The sequence below is a fragment of the Achroia grisella genome, unplaced genomic scaffold (genome assembly GCF_030625045.1).
Source record: "Achroia grisella isolate CSIRO2021 unplaced genomic scaffold, CSIRO_AGI_Agris_v1 utg509, whole genome shotgun sequence".
Classification (NCBI taxonomy): Eukaryota; Metazoa; Arthropoda; class Insecta; order Lepidoptera; family Pyralidae; genus Achroia; species Achroia grisella.
This window is the reverse complement of record NW_026712902.1, coordinates 2,340,404-2,359,873: the sequence shown is the minus strand read 5'-3', so window position 1 is coordinate 2,359,873 and position 19,470 is coordinate 2,340,404. Positions and strand designations below refer to the sequence as shown.

The 19,470-nt window shown below is 37.2% G+C and overlaps 1 protein-coding gene across 1 annotated transcript; it reads right to left on the bottom strand.

The window, feature by feature from the left end:
* Positions 1-1,928: 1,928 nt before the first annotated feature.
* LOC131846284 (pyridoxal-dependent decarboxylase domain-containing protein 1) lies at positions 1,929-19,203 on the bottom strand. Its single transcript, XM_059195547.1, has 16 exons — positions 19,071-19,203; positions 18,628-19,001; positions 16,328-16,434; positions 15,657-15,788; positions 13,965-14,179; positions 12,867-12,938; positions 12,380-12,439; positions 11,011-11,202; positions 10,571-10,615; positions 9,995-10,123; positions 8,951-9,185; positions 7,876-8,026; positions 7,548-7,669; positions 6,968-7,154; positions 5,050-5,148; positions 1,929-3,245 (listed from the first exon to the last, which is right to left on the bottom strand). Coding segments are annotated over exons 1-16 (2,193 nt in total). The 5' UTR covers positions 19,143-19,203; the 3' UTR covers positions 1,929-3,244.
* Positions 19,204-19,470: the final 267 nt, after the last annotated feature.

The following is a 19,470-nucleotide window of genomic DNA, read 5'->3' as shown; positions in this document are numbered from 1 at the left end:
CAGGAATACGTAGAAACTATATGTTCGGAAATATAATAATATTTCATCAAAAGTAATTAATTTAATAAATAGAGTTTAAATAATGAAATATCCTGCCCGAAAAGTAACCTAATTTTAATAAATTTTCATCTGTACGGCAAGGAAAGTCAGTTGGTACCTATAAAGTAAGGCTTCTTAAGTGCGCTTTTATTAAACGTATACTAATTAAAATTAAAAGCAACAACGTGTACACATATCTCGGCTGTTACATTAGATGGAGTAATTAAACACATTTTCAACGTTATGGAGTACGCAACATTTGGCCACATTTCGCTGTAAACATTGTAATCGTACCTACCGTCGTCCCTTACTATTAATTTGTTTTTATTGTTATTTTCATCACTAGAGATTTAGTAATATAAATTGACATACAAAATATTGCTCGTCAGATTATTTCATAAAATGTTACGTACTTCCATCATACTTGACATAGTCTGTTTATGTTGCAAATTGTATTTTCTTCAAATATATTTTTTTTGATCCAAGTAACACGAAGAACTTTAAAAGTAATTATGTTTAAAATTAAGAAATCTATAGAAATATTTATTTAATTAAATAACTTTTCTACCATATATATAAACAGTTTATTATTTTGTTTCTATTGTAAACAACTGAAAAGTACTGAAGAAATATTTTATCTTTCTTTCAATCTCTCAAAATAGGAATTAACTTAAGGTAGTTGATTCCTGTTAAAGTTCCAATATTACTTGGGAGAGATGAAATTAGTATTTCATGGATTCCGTGCGGGTGCCGGGTCCATCATGAGGCAGGGAGAGAAACTCCGAGCAGATCCCGAGACATGTGACCTTACCTATGCATATCAACACACCACTACTCGTGTTATTCTCCCTGTCTAATCAAATCTGGCAGAACCCTTATTTCATACATATTCAACATTTTAAATAGTATTCAAATGTGTTTAATTAAAACAGCGCTTCTTTAATAAAGTATTTAAAATACAATATGTACATATATTGCCTTATTGTATTTAATATACATTTATAAATGTATATCCTTTTCAACTATATGAAAATATTGATGGACATATATGTTCCACATATTTAGAATACATTTTAATAAATTATCTGTAATTGTAATAGAAAAGCTACTATTTAGTACAGCATTCCTAGTTAAAAACCGCATCCAAACGCGTAATGTAATGTAATGTTTAATTAAAGTACAGTAAGTAATAGTAGGCAGCTTTAAAGGTGGGGATTATAGCAATGAGATGAATAATAATTCAATCATCAGTCTGTTATCAATCAGCCTGAAAAATGATTCAAATGTTGTATAAAAAACTTTTGTTGTAAAAGTAGGTTATGATAAAATTGAAGAATTTATAAAGATAATGTGTTTGTAGAAAGAAACTAAAAATTCATACACAATATTACTTGATTGCACAAAGAATGAGCGCGTAGCGGTTTCTATATTGATTGCCGCATGCTTCCTCCTTGTTAATGTGTATTTATTTAAAAGAGCAACACGCAAGTTACTATTTCATTCAATTAATTAATATAATAAATAATTACTATTCTGTAGATGATTATTATAATGATGATAAAAACTAGTTAACCTATTGCACTACGCATGACAAAATTTACTGTTAAAGGCACTACCAAAATTTAAACTTAATATTCAAAAGTGCTTACATTAAAGTTTATTTTAAAGAAGATTATTTCTATTTCTATTTCAGTGATTATTAGATAATACACTACATTACATTTTAAACACGTTTAGATGCGGTTTTATAAGTTTGATCTGAAAAAGAAGTAACGTTGTGGGCACACGCTGTGAGCAATTCTAAACTCTTGCGTTTGGTAATATGGTCTTAATTGGAATATAATAAACTAGCAACTAGCCCCAATTTTGATTTAGTAATTTGTTTTTAGTATGGTGATCACCTAAGTGGCAGTGGGCTGGTCATATCTGACGCAGAACCGATGCTCGCTAGAGTAGAGGTGTTCTAGTGTGGAGACCGCAAATTGGTACATCCAGCACTGGACTGCAATGGGCTGCTGATGATTTAATGAATGAAATGATAGAAATGTTTGAGTTGGACAGGAATCGAACCCGCGACAATCTTATATAAAACCGATAAGACCACCTTTTAATTATTCGTGTTAAGACCAGATGTACTATATTAAAAATGGATAAAAATACTAAACGCAAAGTTTTAAAAGCAACAATTACTTATTTTTCTATATCATACTTTTTACATAATAAATTCTAATTTGTCATCTTATTACAGATAGTTTTTTTTATAACAAGACATGCAGTGGCGTATACTATATGAGGTTTTTGCTTACATTTTTTAGTAAACTATATTTTAGTTAAATTATTTCTGTTCACCCGACGTACCAGGGACCTCCAGGGCCCACATGTAATATTTACCCCGGAATAATTGTTGCCAATAAATGGGTGGACACACCTCATTGTTACGCGCACTGAATACATGCTACTTATGTAATATTTCTAACAAATTAAAATAAGTTTACGTAACAAACAATTCTAGCGCATATTACAAAGGAATACGTTTTCAATTACATTATCTGTCACTGGTAAATGTAGAAAACCTTATTGCATTCTGGACTCCTTATTCATAAAAACGTTATACTATTAAACTACTTCGTTCCTCCCTTTTGTACTATTTTCTATAGAAAGTGATAAAATACAAATACTTTTATATGCAAGTGAAATGGCAAATAAGCTGACGACCCACCTGATGGTAAGTGGTAAACGTCGATTGTATACATGAACAGTTCTGGACATCAGATCATATATCTGTGAGATATTATATCAAGAATACGAGCTGAGTTTCTTGTCAGTCTTCTGTAAATCATTTCGAACTGACGGTAGATTTGACATATCATAAGAGTCTGTAATAGACCTACATGAATAAAGATGTTTGAATTTTAATATAACGATTGCGGTGTAGCCTGCATACCTTGCCATCGGGATTTTCAGTTATATTTCACTCTTCAAACTGAATACAGCTATAGGAATGGAATTAGTAATGTGGATTATTGACAACTCCATTGCTAACAATGTACCACGTCAGTTTGACGTCCACTTGGTTCCCCATGGAAACCATCGTGATAAGTTCTTGGTGAATTTCTCACGATGGACTAACTGACCTCATGCTCATCTTATCGTCCTCCACTGGTGCCCCGTCAGCGTATACCGTTAGCGCAGGCGGGTGATTCTTTCTATTATAATTAATTAAAAACAAAAGAAACACAGCTTATAAGGAAGGTGCTTATCATAGTTTACAATTAATAAGAGAGAGGTACAACGAAGACAATTTCATTAGTTTTAGCTTTTAGTTTTTATGATCAAGAGGCTATATTTAATTATCTATTCGCTAATTCATGTATAAAGCCTTTTTGTATGGAGTCGACATTAAATGTCGAGCGATTACGTGATTTTGTCTATGTATAATTGTTAGTATAGATCTCACTAGTCCTTAGGGGACCCAAATCAATGAGCACATTAATAAGAAATTATATTTAAAGATATATTATTAATCTATGAAAATCACATAACATTAAAAAAAATTAAAGGGATGTGAATAGGTTCACATCCCTTTAATTTTTTTTACCTATAATTTTATACTATAGTCGAGGTACCACTTATTTAGACACCAGTCTTGCCAAATCAATAAAAATGTTAAATAACTTTAATATTTAAAACTTACAGTCGATTATCCAAATTTTTATTTTTGAGGTCTTCCATTGTACTATTCATTAAGAGAGTTTTATTTTTAAATAATACATTCAAATTTAGAATACCATAGTAAATTAATAGAATAACAACAATAAATTCAAATAAATTTGACACATGACAGAGATATTACAAATAATATCAGTCCATTTTATACATTACTTTGTTTTTATGGCAGTATAAAAAGTATGGTCTAATTAAATAGGAATTTATAATAAATTCCTCCAACTTCCAAGCACTGCTTGTAAACTGTAACAGTTGAAAAATGAAATAAAAAAATTATTAATACAATTACAGTCAACACAGGACAGGATAGGATAGGACAAACCTAGTGATTTTCATAGTTCAATAACAATTTTATAATAATTATTTGCAATGAATAATTACGTCTTATTCATAAAAACAAACCAATTTATTTACTACTACAATCTTTTGTCACTTTCTATCAAATGAAGAATATAAACGGAAAAAACGGGATAAAACATTTATTGGTGTTTTTATGAATAAGAATGTGTTTAATTATAACTAATTACAATAGTATATTAGCTCTAAAATATACATATTTAAAATGATATAAAACTATTTGTATTTAGTAGTATTTATCTACAGTATTCATGTTTAGGACCAATGTTTGATCAAAACCAATAAATTACATTCCTTCACTTGGGCCTTTACTGTTACTTTTGAACTAATTTGTAATAATTATTTGGCATTTTTAAGGTACTTTGCCTACTAATTAAAAAATATAAAATACTTTCTTTTACAATTTATTACTTACTTAAAATTATATAACTTTTTTTAAACATTGTTAATTTATAATAAATGCGACTATAGGTTCCTACACTGGCATTTCCACCAAAATACATGTTCCGAAACGTTCTTCTAGTTCTAAAAACATGCTATGACGTGTCCATATATAAAAATTACTATCAATGTTCGCTAACATGTGTTTTAGCAACACTCGTACATATTTTAACATGTTATATAAAAAAATCTTGTGGTGAACACGCAGTGTTGGAATATCATACATACTCATGTAAATGATAATATTAACAATAACCCCAATTACATTTGTCACCTTTTTTCAAACTACAAATGCATTTCAAAAGAGACGCATTGTAATAGCCAATATGGATTTCTACTAGAGTAGTAGTTCATTAGGGGTTAAATGTTTGATCAAACATTTGAACAAACTGTGGATACTAAATTAATGAAAGCCACTTCAAATCACTAATATTATGTATGATTCGATCGTATTGCGTCCTGGGGGCTGGATAGGCAAGTACTCACTACGACTGCTCGGTCGGTGCTTCGGTCGGTTGTACTTGTCGCGACGGAGAATGCGCCCGCGCAGGCTCCGAATCTTCTTTATCTTTCTTTTGAACGAATCTAGAAAAAATGGTAGATTAATAGACAGGTAAATTCTTTATTCATCAAACAAACAAAGTATACCTATATCTTGTACAGAAAAAATACATGTACATATAAAGGAAATGGAGATGGTTATATGTTAGCAAAAGATGAACAACCAAATCAGTATAAAGTTACAAAGAAACCTGCAGCGTTGATATTTCGTTTTTGGAAAATAAATCTGTAGAAGGAAAATAGATAAAAAAAAAAGACTTCATCATACGCGCGAAAGAGTGACCACGATGAATAGTTAAATGCAATCCCTCAGGATAGTGCATGCTGATTTTCACGCCTTAGTTCTCACGTGCTCCTGATCGCGCGTGAAAAAACGTGTCGTAAAGGTAATTGCGTACATATTGTGTGGCATTTCTGCAACGACAAAGGAGGGCGACGTTTTCTTGGAACTGTAATCTCCGCTGTGATGGTAAGATGATAAGAAAAGCAACAACGGAGCGGAGGTGTATAGTTGGTCTATATCGAACCGTAATTATAGTTATGTATGTATCTGCCGGCCAGCCACTGTTTGTGTATATTACAGTTTTCTTCTTCTTTTAGTTTAAATGGCTTCCACCAAATGAGGTCGGTGATTTGGGAGACACAGTGGTGTGGTTTACGGTTTTCTTGACTGTGTTCGTAGAAAGGAGTGTTTCAGTTGGTTGAGAATGCTAAGAATAAGGACAACCAACATATGTTAGCTTACAATTAAAATAGTAGTTCAGTAAAATACATGTATAATAAAATATATGTAACAGTTTGACAGACATGACATAGACAAGGATTTTAAAATGTGGGGAATATATACAGAGGGGGTTATATTTTTATATTATTGACAGCAATAAATTTGGCTAGTATTTTAACGGGAGTGGGCCAGTGTTAAAAGAATATTAATAGGTGTGGCAATGTTACGGGGGAGCATATCGTAGACTGGAACTGACAGGTTTTGACATGTGATATATTACAGTCAGTCGCCAAAATACAACCGTGAAGACATAACGTCATTTTATTTAAATTTAAGTACAAAATTCCACTTCACCCAAAGTAAACTAAATACAGCTTTAACACAACCAACAGTGTATATGTATATGTATAGGTATCTGTACATGTCGTCAGTGGTGTGCAAGGTGCTGAGCGTCGAGCTAAGTACCTACGTACCTGTACACTGTGATGTCAAGAACGGCGCGGACTAAACGGGGGAGCGGTATCGGAGCGAGTGTAGCGTGCCGAGCGCGAGGTGCAGGCGGCGGCCGGGTGGGGGTCCGGCGGCGGGCGCCCACCACTGCACCACGCGGCCCACCACGGGCACGCGCCGCAGCAGCCCCTCGATGTGAGCGAGTGTAGGTACCTGTAGACGTCGTCGGTGGTCTGCAGCGTGCCGAGCGCGAGGTGCAGGCGGCGGCCGGGTGGGGGTCCGGCGGCGGGCGCCCACCACTGCACCACGCGGCCCACCACGGGCACGCGTCGCAGCAGCCCCTCGATGTGAGCGAGTGTAGGTACCTGTAGACGTCGTCGGTGGTCTGCAGCGTGCCGAGCGCGAGGTGCAGGCGGCGGCCGGGTGGGGGTCCGGCGGCGGGCGCCCACCACTGCACCACGCGGCCCACCACGGGCACGCGTCGCAGCAGCCCCTCGATGTGAGCGAGTGTAGGTACCTGTAGACGTCGTCGGTGGTCTGCAGCGTGCCGAGCGCGAGGTGCAGGCGGCGGCCGGGTGGGGGTCCGGCGGCGGGCGCCCACCACTGCACCACGCGGCCCACCACGGGCACGCGTCGCAGCAGCCCCTCGATGTGAGCGAGTGTAGGTACCTGTAGACGTCGTCGGTGGTCTGCAGCGTGCCGAGCGCGAGGTGCAGGCGGCGGCCGGGTGGGGGTCCGGCGGCGGGCGCCCACCACTGCACCACGCGGCCCACCACGGGCACGCGCCGCAGCAGCCCCTCCTGCCACAGACGCTCCGCGTTCTCCCGCTCGATGTCCGCTTGTGCGGCTTCGATGCCTATGCATAACCGACCAGTTAGACTAACTAAAACTAATGTAGAAAATATACCTAGAAGTGTCCACCTGCCAGTTTGTTTGTGAAAATCGTACAATGTACCTATAACCGGCGTTGCTGAATTAACAGTATTGCGTTAACATTCTATTCTATTACGACATGAGTGACACTTAAAAGCCCAAATTACTAATGTAGCAAATATTGTGTGAAGTTCGAGAATATGAAACCGGGAACTAATCAGCATGATGCATTATGTCTTATGCTCTCATTCATAGTCATTTGTGTCAATATATACATATATATGACTGTACTGACTACACGATCTTAAAATCGATAAATACACGATGTTGCCTAACAGACATAAAAACAGATAGAATTTTTTTCCATAACACTGACCTTTCTTCAATACTTCAGTCATATTTGTAAGCGCACGAGAACTCTCTTCCACCTCCTTGCCCGCATTCTCTACGAGATCTAACAATTCTTCTACATCTGTGTCCGCTGTCACCATGCCGAATCTGCACATTGAGAATTAAACACATTATCTTAACCTATAAAATAATACAGAAATAAAAGGGAAATTCTCAAAATCAGCTCTTTGATCTAACGACTAGGTACTGTCGATTGTTACCGATGATTGAACTGATTGTTCATTGGATCCGGCTCAAAGGACCAGTAAAATCACTAGTATAGTTAAGTACTGTAATAGTGTAGTATTACTTACCGAACACAAGCGAGACCGTCCTCACCGTCCCCGCAGGAGAAGGCACCGTCGGTAGCTCGCAGCGTCTCCACCAGCTGCCGGTTGAGAGAGTTGATCTCTTCTGCAGACGCATCCTCCCAACCGGGCGGCACGTACCGAACTCCGCCCAGACCTATCACATAGGTTTCTATTAGCGAAAAGGCAGTAAATATATTACCGGAGTAATTTTTCTCTGACCCTGACGAGGTCTTTTAACAATAGAACTATTAACCTTCCTTACTTGTAGTTTATTCTTTCTGTTATACAAGTAAAGTTTAAATTTTTTAATAGTTGTAATATCAATTTGTCCTTAGAATTTCATGAATAATATTTAGTTTAGGTAGAGGAGGGGACTGTCAAAACTAGAGATTAGTCGCTCCTTATTTTCCTTTTGTTATTTTACTTTGCGGGGCACGTGTACGGTGGCGCGCAGCACGCCCAGCTGCGCCGCGAGCGTGGACCGGACATAGAGTGAGTGTGTGTACCTGCCCAGCCGGGCACGTGCACGTGGCGCAGGGCGGGCGCGCGGCGCAGCGCGGCCAGGAAGGGCGCGCGCAGCGCCACGGTGGCGCGCAGCACGCCCAGCTGCGCCGCGAGCGTGGACCGGACATAGAGTGAGTGTGTGTACCTGCCCAGCCGGGCACGTGCACGTGGCGCAGGGCGGGCGCGCGGCGCAGCGCGGCCAGGAAGGGCGCGCGCAGCGCCACGGTGGCGCGCAGCACGCCCAGCTGCGCCGCGAGCGTGGACCGGACATAGAGTGAGTGTGTGTACCTGCCCAGCCGGGCACGTGCACGTGGCGCAGGGCGGGCGCGCGGCGCAGCGCGGCCAGGAAGGGCGCGCGCAGCGCCACGGTGGCGCGCAGCACGCCCAGCTGCGCCGCGAGCGTGGACCGGACATAGAGTGAGTGTGTGTACCTGCCCAGCCGGGCACGTGCACGTGGCGCAGGGCGGGCGCGCGGCGCAGCGCGGCCAGGAAGGGCGCGCGCAGCGCCACGGTGGCGCGCAGCACGCCCAGCTGCGCCGCGAGCGTGGACCGGACATAGAGTGAGTGTGTGTACCTGCCCAGCCGGGCACGTGCACGTGGCGCAGGGCGGGCGCGCGGCGCAGCGCGGCCAGGAAGGGCGCGCGCAGCGCCACGGTGGCGCGCAGCACGCCCAGCTGCGCCGCGAGCGCGTCGCTCCAGGCGGGGGGCCCGCGCGCCGGCTCCGCGTCGTCGGCGGCGGCCGCGCCCTCCAGCGGACAGTACCGCAGCACCACGCCCTGCGACTCCGTCTCGCACACCTCGATGGTTATCTGTGCACCGATCGCGAGACCCGATGAAAATTTATTTGTTAACCATCACCAAATTCTATATTAACGATAGTATTATTTTCGACATACTCGCTTGTAAAGTGGATTTTCGATATGAAAAGCAGCTCATGACACACGCATTTTATAGTGTATTATATATAATGAAATAGTGAAATTATATTCCATAACAGTACTATTTGCTATTTTTCAAATTTCGAACAGATCCTCGCGCGGCGCCAGCCAGTAAGCAACGCGTTGATTTAAAAAGTAAAAGGCGGGAAAGTGCTAAACTGAACAAAATACAATAGCATGATTTTTATGTTTCCTCGCATAAAAACGTCGTACAATACACGTGCGTATTTAACACACTCTGTTATATTACAAAGTAAAGCAGTGTGCTGATCCACTAAACCACATAGACTGTCGTAATATTTTTAGAGACTTGATAAACTGACGTCACGAGATGAATGTACGTACGAGTATGAAAAACTCAACACGCTCCATCACGTCACGAGATCAATCTAGTATGAAAAGCACAAACTTTTATTTAGATTTTTGGTCATTTTAAAATAAAATTTATACCAATAAGAATCAATTAATAATGAAACGAAATTATAATAATCACACTCCTCTCCATCCTAAGGTTGCCTGGAAGAAATCGCTATTTAGCGATAAGGCCGCCCATTGTTACCTCTATATTATAATTATTTTGTTATTATTTTCTTATTTAATGTACATATTAATTTATGTAATTACTCTTTCTGTGAGAGGAACAATAAAGTGTTTTTCATTCATTTTCATTCAATAATTACCATATCCGGTTCCCTTTGCAGTACTTGTCCTAACCACGAGTTGAGTTTGTCGTAATACGGGGGTGGTTTTTCAACGCCGGGCGGGGCGAACTGGAACGCTACGCAGGCGGACGCTTTACTTATTGCTTCCTGAAAGTAAAATTATTATTTTAAATATATTCACAACTATTATTACATATAGGATAGACAGACATTCTCGAGGATGCGGTGAACGCAACACTTAACATGGGAACATTGCGTTGTGTAAAGAAAACCGTACAACAACTTATGGTTATGGAAATTGCTTTAACTATATGAACACGTGGGTTCCTCACACTATATATATATAAGAGAAGTAATAAAATCAGTAACAATCAAAAAGTGTGACCAGGAGCCAATGTACTGCTTTCCGTCAGATTATTTTGTATTTATTTACAATTCACACAGCGCCATCTAGTCCCAATCAAAACAGAGCTTGTGTTATGGGTACTAAACAACTGATATAAATACATAGATGTTTTTTGTAATTACATACATAGTATTATATATGTATAAATGTATGTAATTATATAAAGCTTTACCTAATCACATACTTACAACTATATTGACGTTAGGTGCTTCATCGCCGCCGGGCCATTCACTCTGTAAATAAATACAATAACTATTTTAATACTTAGCTACTTACTTAATAATTTAATCATGGAAAACAAAACGACTGTTAAATGTATTTTAATAGTTACTTTTTAGTATTAACTGAAAGTTAAATTATAAATAAAAAATATATATTTTATATCTCTTCATCGGTCATCCACACTCTTATGTAGCCACATAAGAGTTAAAAACCATCACTACTATGAATTTGCCCGATAATTTCATTACCTAATCTCAACCACCACTCAACGTACCAGCAGGCGGAGGTCTGGGGCGGCGATGACGTCGTGCGCGGCGCGGGTGGCCGCCGCCATCCGGTGCAGTACCTTCACGCATTGCACGATAATTTCACTACCAAATCTCAACCATCTTAAGACAGCACGTACCAGCAGGCGGAGGTCTGCGGCGGCGATGACGTCGTGCGCGGCGCGGGCGGCGCGGAAGGCGGCCGCCAGGCGTCGCGCCAGCCGCGGGGTGCCGGCCGCCCGCACGCACGTCCACAGCGGCAGCGCCGCCAGCCGCAGCCCGCCGCCCGCCAGCCCCGCCAGCGCTGCCAGCGCTCCCTCGCGGCTACTCGGCTGCAACCCATACCATAAACTCTAAAGTCCATTTTTATCACGAAGATTTTTTTTAATAATACTTTATTTATGACGTCTTTCCGGCGAACAAATTTTTGTACACATAAAAATTTAAACAAACTTACTTCTTATCACTACGACTGATTTAATCTTATTGTATATTTATATTTGACCCAAAAAATTAGTGCTGGTTGGTAGTTTGTATTCACACGTTTCGACTTGTAAATGTAAACTTATAAGGATTATTTAAAAGAGCAACACACAAGTTTCTTGTTCTTGTGATGAGATAGCTTTCCATACGAGTGGTAGATAAAAAAAACAAATTGTTATGACTATTCAAAAGTGCTTAAATTAAGTTTATTTGAATAAATGATTTCTATTCTATTCTAAATTTGTTTAAATTATATAGGCTTAGACAATACAATGTTACAATTTCAGTAATAATTCCATAAATCAATCAATATTAATTTCTTTTTTCCGTTTAGCGAGTTAGACTCAGAAATAATACGTGGGCGTTTATATAAAGCGCATTAACATTAAATTAATAAAGTATTAATAAATCTGAAGTTGTATTATAAAATATGTTCTTATTTTTTAATTGACGAGTATATTTACTAAATTAAAGACGTTTTAGTGTATTTTTTTACAAAACAAATGACTTTCGTATTGTGTCATATTTCATTAAACATACAACTAATTAAATCAGGAGCGCGCGCTATCGTTAGTAAATACTTTTTTCGTTCACTCTTTTGCGCGTGGTAGCGCGTATGTCTCATGGCATTTTATTTTGTGATCCACATTTTTTATTTTCCATAAACACGTATAAGGTATATAAATTATCAATAACTTCATAAATATGTCTTTATGCTCTATAATCAAATGTGTGCCAGTCTAAATATAATTAATGATTTAAACAAAACGCTAAAGTGTGCACGATTGAAGGACGTGGAAATACGCAAGATGGCGCCACACGCAGTCTTTCTTATTCTTTTTGTGTACATTTACATGCACATTCCTTTCACACACAAGTTTCTTGCTCCTTCTTCTTATGATGCGCTTTCGCGATGCGAAAGTGCGGTAGATTAAAAAAAATTGTTATGGTTATTCGAAAGTGCTTAAATTACGTTTATTTGAATAACGGATATTCCATTTTAGCTATTACATAAACAATACTTACCGCACTGACGCCTTTGGAATGGTCATTGGCTGTGATCTGTTCTGGAATTCTATAAAATGTCTGTGTGCATATAGTTAAAGAAATTACATTTTCTGATTAGTGGGTACCTCGGTCTCACATATTTCAGTCGCCGAGTTGCTAGCTTTGTAAGCTATATTTCGGTCGCGAGGATTAAGCAGTTGTGACTGGAGCGGAAACAACGATTATTTTGTTAAAAATCAGAATAATTTTATGTATGTAGCGAAGAAAATCAAGTGACATAAAAATTAGATATCACAATATTTAGAAAAAGAATTGTGGACAAGCTGCCAGCAACAACAATATTATGGAGTTACAAGATTTTACATAATTATAAATCATACACAGCACATCCAAAACACACACACAAGTGCAGTTTTAACCTTTTTAATTGTAATGCCATGCAATTTTGACCTCTAAGTAATAGCAATATGCTTGCTGAGAAGTATTTTTTTTATATAAAGGATACGACAGTTGGTAGTCCCGGCACTCCGAACCACTGTCCTGGCGTTAATGTCACTGAATCCGGTAAAGTAATACTCTGAAACAAAATATTACTTTCTATATAACTCTCATTTGATAGAATATGCTCATAAGCGTAACAATTAAATGTGTGTTTGTTTATTTGTATAAAAAAACACGATTAAATATTTATTTTAAAATATACAAATATTATAAAGTTTATTGTACTTTGGACCCCGCACTAGGCGAACCTGTGTCGCGGGAGTCCACAAAAGGACAGCCAGATGATTAACAACTGTTATAGATCTGCGAGTAGAGTAGATTTGACATATCATAAGAGTCTGCAATAGACCCGTAATGTCATTTTGATACCTTTATAAAACTACGCTATTACTTTTAAAGTTACAGTTACTAATGTTATTAATAACTTAATCATGTTTTCAAAAATTATTTACTTAATCTAAGAAAATATGTACAATTAGTCGTGTCGTGTCAACATTTAAAGAGAATAATGCAAGATCGCGGAAATGGCAAGAGTTCCACCGACAAGATCGTAGCTCTTACGTTATGAAAGAACTACTACTTCGTCCGCATGGAATTTAACTTTATTTACTACAATAAAAATAGCCTAAGTTACTCCTTATTACATCAGCTATCTGTCAATAAAAGCCACGTCAAAATAGGTCCAGCAATTTCAAAGATTAGCCGGAACAAACAGACAGACAGACAACAATTTAAAAAAATGTTACTTTGGTGTATATACCGTATTTATATTCATATACATGTAGTAAAAAACGGTTATTTCAATATTACAAACAGACACTCCTATTTTATTTATATGTGTAGATGTATAGATTTTGACGACCTCGGTGGTCTAGCGGTCTAGCACACCGCTTTACGACCTATGGTCGCGGGTTCGATTCCTTGCACAGCACAAACATTTGTATTCATGAGTAGATGTATCAGTTGTCTAGTACCCATAACACAAGCATTAGCTAGCTTAACTTGGGTCTAGATGGCGCTATGTAAATTGTCCTGAGATTATTATTATTATAGATGAATATTCTGCAAACGTGTTTTCATAAGTTTCATTTATTATACTGACCTGATCTCTACCAGAAACCGCTCCAAGAGCCAACGCGTGGCCCTGTACGTGTAAATATATATTTCTAGTCTTGCACACAGCGCTCAGGGTGACTAGTGGTGTACTCCAACCCAGAGGGGGGGCACCGACCTCCCCCAGCACCAGCAGGGGGATTCTATTAGCTGCCACATCCTCTTCACATAGTCTATCTAATGCTTCTATATCCATGCCTTTACCTGCAAGTTTTTTTATGGATGGTTTTTATGGAACTAGCTGACCAATGCATCTTCGTCTGCGACACACTCGCTCATCATTATATATCGCCAATTTGCATAATATCTTTATAAATTACAGTCTATATGTTATTCTGATATACAGCTATATTGCTGTTAAGTTTCATCAAAATGCATTTAGTAGTTTTTGCGTGAAAAGTAACAAACATACACATATATACTCACAAACTTTCGCGTTTATAATATTAGTAAGATAAATCAAAATTAATTAATCTTTATACATTTGGAGTACGGAAAAAATATTAATAGAAAAAATTTGACGTTCATAAGCGGCTAAAATGTCCTACATGAATAAATTATTTTTGATTTGGTTTGAGTTGCGGAACATTTTGTAAAGCCCAATTTACACTCAGCCCGAGTGGGCAGGGAAGTCAGTACGGAAGTGAGCAGCGCGAGAGTGTAATCACGAGTGGAAACACTTCCTATGCCATTGGCGCTGCCACTCGCGCTGCCCGGCGCTCCCTCGATTGTCGGTTTTTCGTGCGCGAGTCAAAGGACTGGCAGCGTGTTTTTACATTCAGCCCTCTCGCTCAGTTGTCGCCCGGCAATATTTCCGGCAGCACGAGTGGCAGGGGAAGTGGCAGCGGCTGAATGTAAACGTAGCATAAACTACAGATTGTACTCTAACCTTGGAGAAAAGGCTTTACTATTATACATAACTCTTAAACCTCGTCTGATGTTTATTTCAAAACATTACCGGACGTAAGGACAACAGAATGCGTTTGCGCAATTCAACGTATGACAATGTTTACAAAAAAAAAATTTATGGAGAGATTACTTTGCAGTTTGCCTGGAATGTTACTATATTTATACCATATCCCTTATAGGATAGGCAGAGACAATGACACTATTGGTTTCTATTTTTATATAGAATATTATTTTTTTAATTAATTATCATTCATAAATTTCTCTATATGTATATATTTCCTATAAAAAATATGATATAATGACAGTCCAATGGAGGAGAGATGGAAGATAAATCAACTACTTTAACATATTTATTAGGAGCAATGTACCTGTGAATTTAGTACCTGTATATAGAACTGAAAAAGTATATTGACGGTCTTCGTAGATTAGCAGTTAAGTAGAGGGTTCAATTCCACGCACAATGCAAATATCATGTAGTCACGAGTATGATTATTTTCATTGGTCTGGCTGTTATCTATTTATGTTATGCATGTATTTAGAAAAAAAAAAAATCTTAAGTATTTTTACCAGTTGTCTAGTATCCGTACACAAGCTTAGCTTAGTTTGGAACTAGATGATGCTGTGTGAATTATCAGCCTGCGCTAACGGTTTACGCTAGCGGGGACCAGTTGATGAGCACGAAGTCAGGTCAATCAGCCTATCGTGACAAATTCACCAAGAATTTATCGATGCTCATCATTGTGCTGGTCACAGATGGAAAATAAATAAATACCTGATGAATTCACTGGTACAGGTCTAATACAGGCCAGGGGTAGGCTTAGCTGCCGACACAGATGCTGGACGATACCTAACGGGCTTGCAACGCAGCTGTATATGCAGGGTAGGCGGTTTGTGAAGGCTAGAGCTGAAATAGAATAGAATAGAAAATTCTTTATTCAAAATAAACTTAATTTTTAGCACTTTTGAACTTTTTACTTTTTTTCTTCTACCACTCATTCAGAAAGTTGTCTCATTTCTAGAACGAGCAAAGAAACTGCATATAATGCTATATTAAACAAGCATGTTGCTCTTTTAAATATAGCATTATATAGACATTTTTGTTATGAAACAGAATGACAAACAAGCTGACAGTCCCCCATATGGTAAGTAAGCATTCATTTATGTGAATACCACATATATAAACAATGTAATTTGGATGGTATGTCCATTTGGGCTGCTAACCTATCTTTCAAGTTGGATTAAATTACACATAATGTGCAAATCAAATTTGCAAATTCAGTAGTTTAGGAGTCCATCGCAGATAAACAACATGACATATAATTTTTATATATAAAGATAATTACAATATCATTCAAATGTATGTTAGTCTGTAAGGTATGTATAATATGGGCAATTAGTGGCCTTAATTAAATAAATAAAATTATAGAGTAGAAAGAAACATACCGCCATCTTCTAAGTACCGAGGATATTTGTGATGCAGCAGCATCCTGGTGACCCGAACCAGGCCTTCCAGATGATCTTGATGGTAATATGCATTGTAATCTTTCAATCTGTAATGAAACGAAAATTTTATAGCTCTACAAAAACCTAAACAATCCTATCTTGCTAATATTATAAACGTGAAAGTTTGTGAGTATGGATGTCTGTTACTCTTTCACATAATAGGTAACTACTAAACAGATTTTGATTAAACTTTACAGTAATATAATTTATACATCAGAATAACACATAGGCTATAATTTAAATGTAATTTAAATGGTTATTATGAAATTTGTGCAAAATATAATGTTAAACATCAAGTGCAGACAAAGTTGCGTGGGTCAGTTAATTAATATTATAAAGGAGGAAGTTTGTTGCTCTTGAACACAAAAACTACTAAATTGATTTTGATTAAACTTTACAATAATATAGCTTATACATCAGAATACCACATAGGCTATAAAGTACTGTTCTAATTCTACCTTGGTTAATGAGTAGATATTCCTTTTAAATGCAAGGTACTTTTTGTAAGTGAGTAACAAAGCATCCCTAGTCACAAATATTAGTAGTATATTAATTTTGAATAGAATTACATTATTGGGGGATCCCTATAATACAGTACTCTTATTACTATTATTATTATTAATACCCCATATAACAGGGGAATTTCCCACATTATATTTACCGTTTATAATGATTTGTTCATTCATTGTTGTTGATTATGTTGCAACTCAAAATAATCAACACCAATTAATTTTGTTCACAATTCATCAATCTTGAATACAATAGATTTCATTATGCGACATCAAACTATTGGAAGCAAGATCCTAAACTTCTAAACCACACACGCCACAAAAAGGTAGTTTTAAATTATAATGAAATATGTGTATTTTTTTGTCTTAATTGAAAATTGTACTTAATAAAACATTATAATACTTAAACTTTAAACTTAAATAGTGTGTAATGCATGTTTAATTTGCTTCAATGTTTATAAAGAGTTAGCTATATCACTGGTCACCAATACTTCCTGGATGTAATTTTAAAGAAAAAATAATTTATTATTGTGTTCCAACTTCCTACAGAAATACCTAAATTAGACAAAGCACATGAATAATAAAATCTTGATTGGACCTAAATATTATTTCTTTGTATGACATTTTAAACATCCAACTATTAGTAAACACATTTCAGGAAACTTGCTTTTTATCTGTGTCTATACTGCAATCACTTGAATACTATGAACAGATGTGGTAAAAGTTATGTCAGTAGTATTTCAGGAATCTTGGAAACAAATGACAGATATTCATAATTATTATATCTGTATTAAAGGAGGCAACAGTTATTTTGTGTTAAAAAAACAACAAAGGTTTTTTATGGATGAAAATGGAATGGTGCTAACGGTTTATGCTAGCAGGGCACCAGTGGAGAATGATGAGGTCAAGTCAGTTAGCCCGTCGTGATAAATTCTTGGTGAATTTGTCATGATGGTTTAAGTGACCTGTTTCCAGGGGGAACAGCATGGAGGTCAACCTGATATGGTACATTGCTAGCAATGGGGTCATCAGGCCACATTATTAACAATCGCCTTTCTGATTATTAAAATGTTAATTTTGTCAATCATACTATTTGGAAGTTATTGCTCACACAAGAACATACATATATGATGCTGATCAGAATATGTTCAGGTTACTTGTTGTACTACTATACATTCTTCTTGGGATGAGTAAAATGTTGTGACTGTACAGGTGTGCCTGTATTGGGTCTGTTTGAGTACAAATAATTCCTATTTCTATTTGTTACAATGACTGTTTTTTTTATATTAGGTACTTTATGTTTAGATCTGTGCAAATCAATACAAACTTACAAACTTAAAAGATAAATAGAAATGAAGTACCACTTCCAGACATGTAATTTCTGAAATTTTCCAATAATGCATGGCTATAAATTAATTATGGTCACATAAAAAGAATAATAAATAAACTAAAAATATAATAACACATAACATATAATGTTAGAAATATGTGTTATGTGACAGAATAAAGATATAATAATAATAATAATAAATTAATTATTGGAATAGGCATTTAGTAGATTGGATTTCATGTCAGTATGAAACAGTATTTAACTTGTTAGGTGTTATAAACTACTAATCTTATCCAGTTAATTAGGATTCAAGGTAACTGATAACAAACAGCCATAAATAATACAATTATTATATTCAATTTTATACCTTTCGTTATAGTATCAATAAAACATATTTTTACCTGAACATATGAGACATCCATCGCGTTGTTTCACATGAAATTGTAGCTCCGAATCGCGCTGCATGAGACCTTTCCAGGCGACCAAATAAAGCAGAGATACTATGCGACAGTATGGCCGCACGAGTCACCGCATCCGTGGGCAGCAACGGCGGCTCTATATTCTCACAGTTAGGGTCTGTTTTCAATACTAAATCTTCTAAATCCTTTAATATTTCATCCATAGAAGTCTCGTCAGGTTCAAAGAAGCCGGTGCTGATTTTCCGCGATTCCCGTTTCTTTTCCTCTTCCGTGACATCCTGGGCGTTGACTCCGGCTTCTAGCCGTCCCACTACTTCAGAAACTTGGAATTCGAGACCACCAAAAGGACGCCGGTCCTATTGACAAGCCATGAATTAGCACTGCAGAGTAATATTATGTAAACCATTAAATAAAACCTGTTTTACCGTATCTAGGTGATTCTCATCGTTAGGACTGGGTTTACCAGATTCTGCTTCAGAAGCTGGTGAATCACCCATAGTGCGAATGAAATTTTATCTTAAAATTAATAATTAAAAAATCAAATCAACATGAAATGAAAATCTGTAAACGTCACTTGAATGTTTTGTGGTTTTGTAGTTTGCAGAACTTCCGTCAGTCAATACTGACGTATGACGAATTAAGATTTGACGTTTTGACATTTATTGTTTAGCTGGCAGCACAGACTACAAATAATGTCAGAGCAGTAACGATTAATCGTAGAAATGTTGAAAAATAAATTAGTTTTATTAATTGATTTATTTTAATGATATAATTATTTTTAATGCTCTAATAATTTGGCATATCTGCGTGAACTAAATAATATGT

Excerpts from the sequence above, each read along its gene's own strand:
- LOC131846284 (XM_059195547.1), bottom strand. The coding sequence starts at position 19,142 with ATGGGTGATTCACCAGCTTCTGAAGCAGAATCTGGTAAACCCAGTCCT. Across the intron at positions 19,002-19,070 it reads ATGAGAATCACCTAGATACG|GACCGGCGTCCTTTTGGTGG; the intron begins GTAAAACAGGTT and ends GCTTGTCAATAG. Across the intron at positions 10,616-11,010 it reads CCGCAGACCTCCGCCTGCTG|AGTGAATGGCCCGGCGGCGA; the intron begins GTACGTGCTGTC and ends ATTTATTTACAG.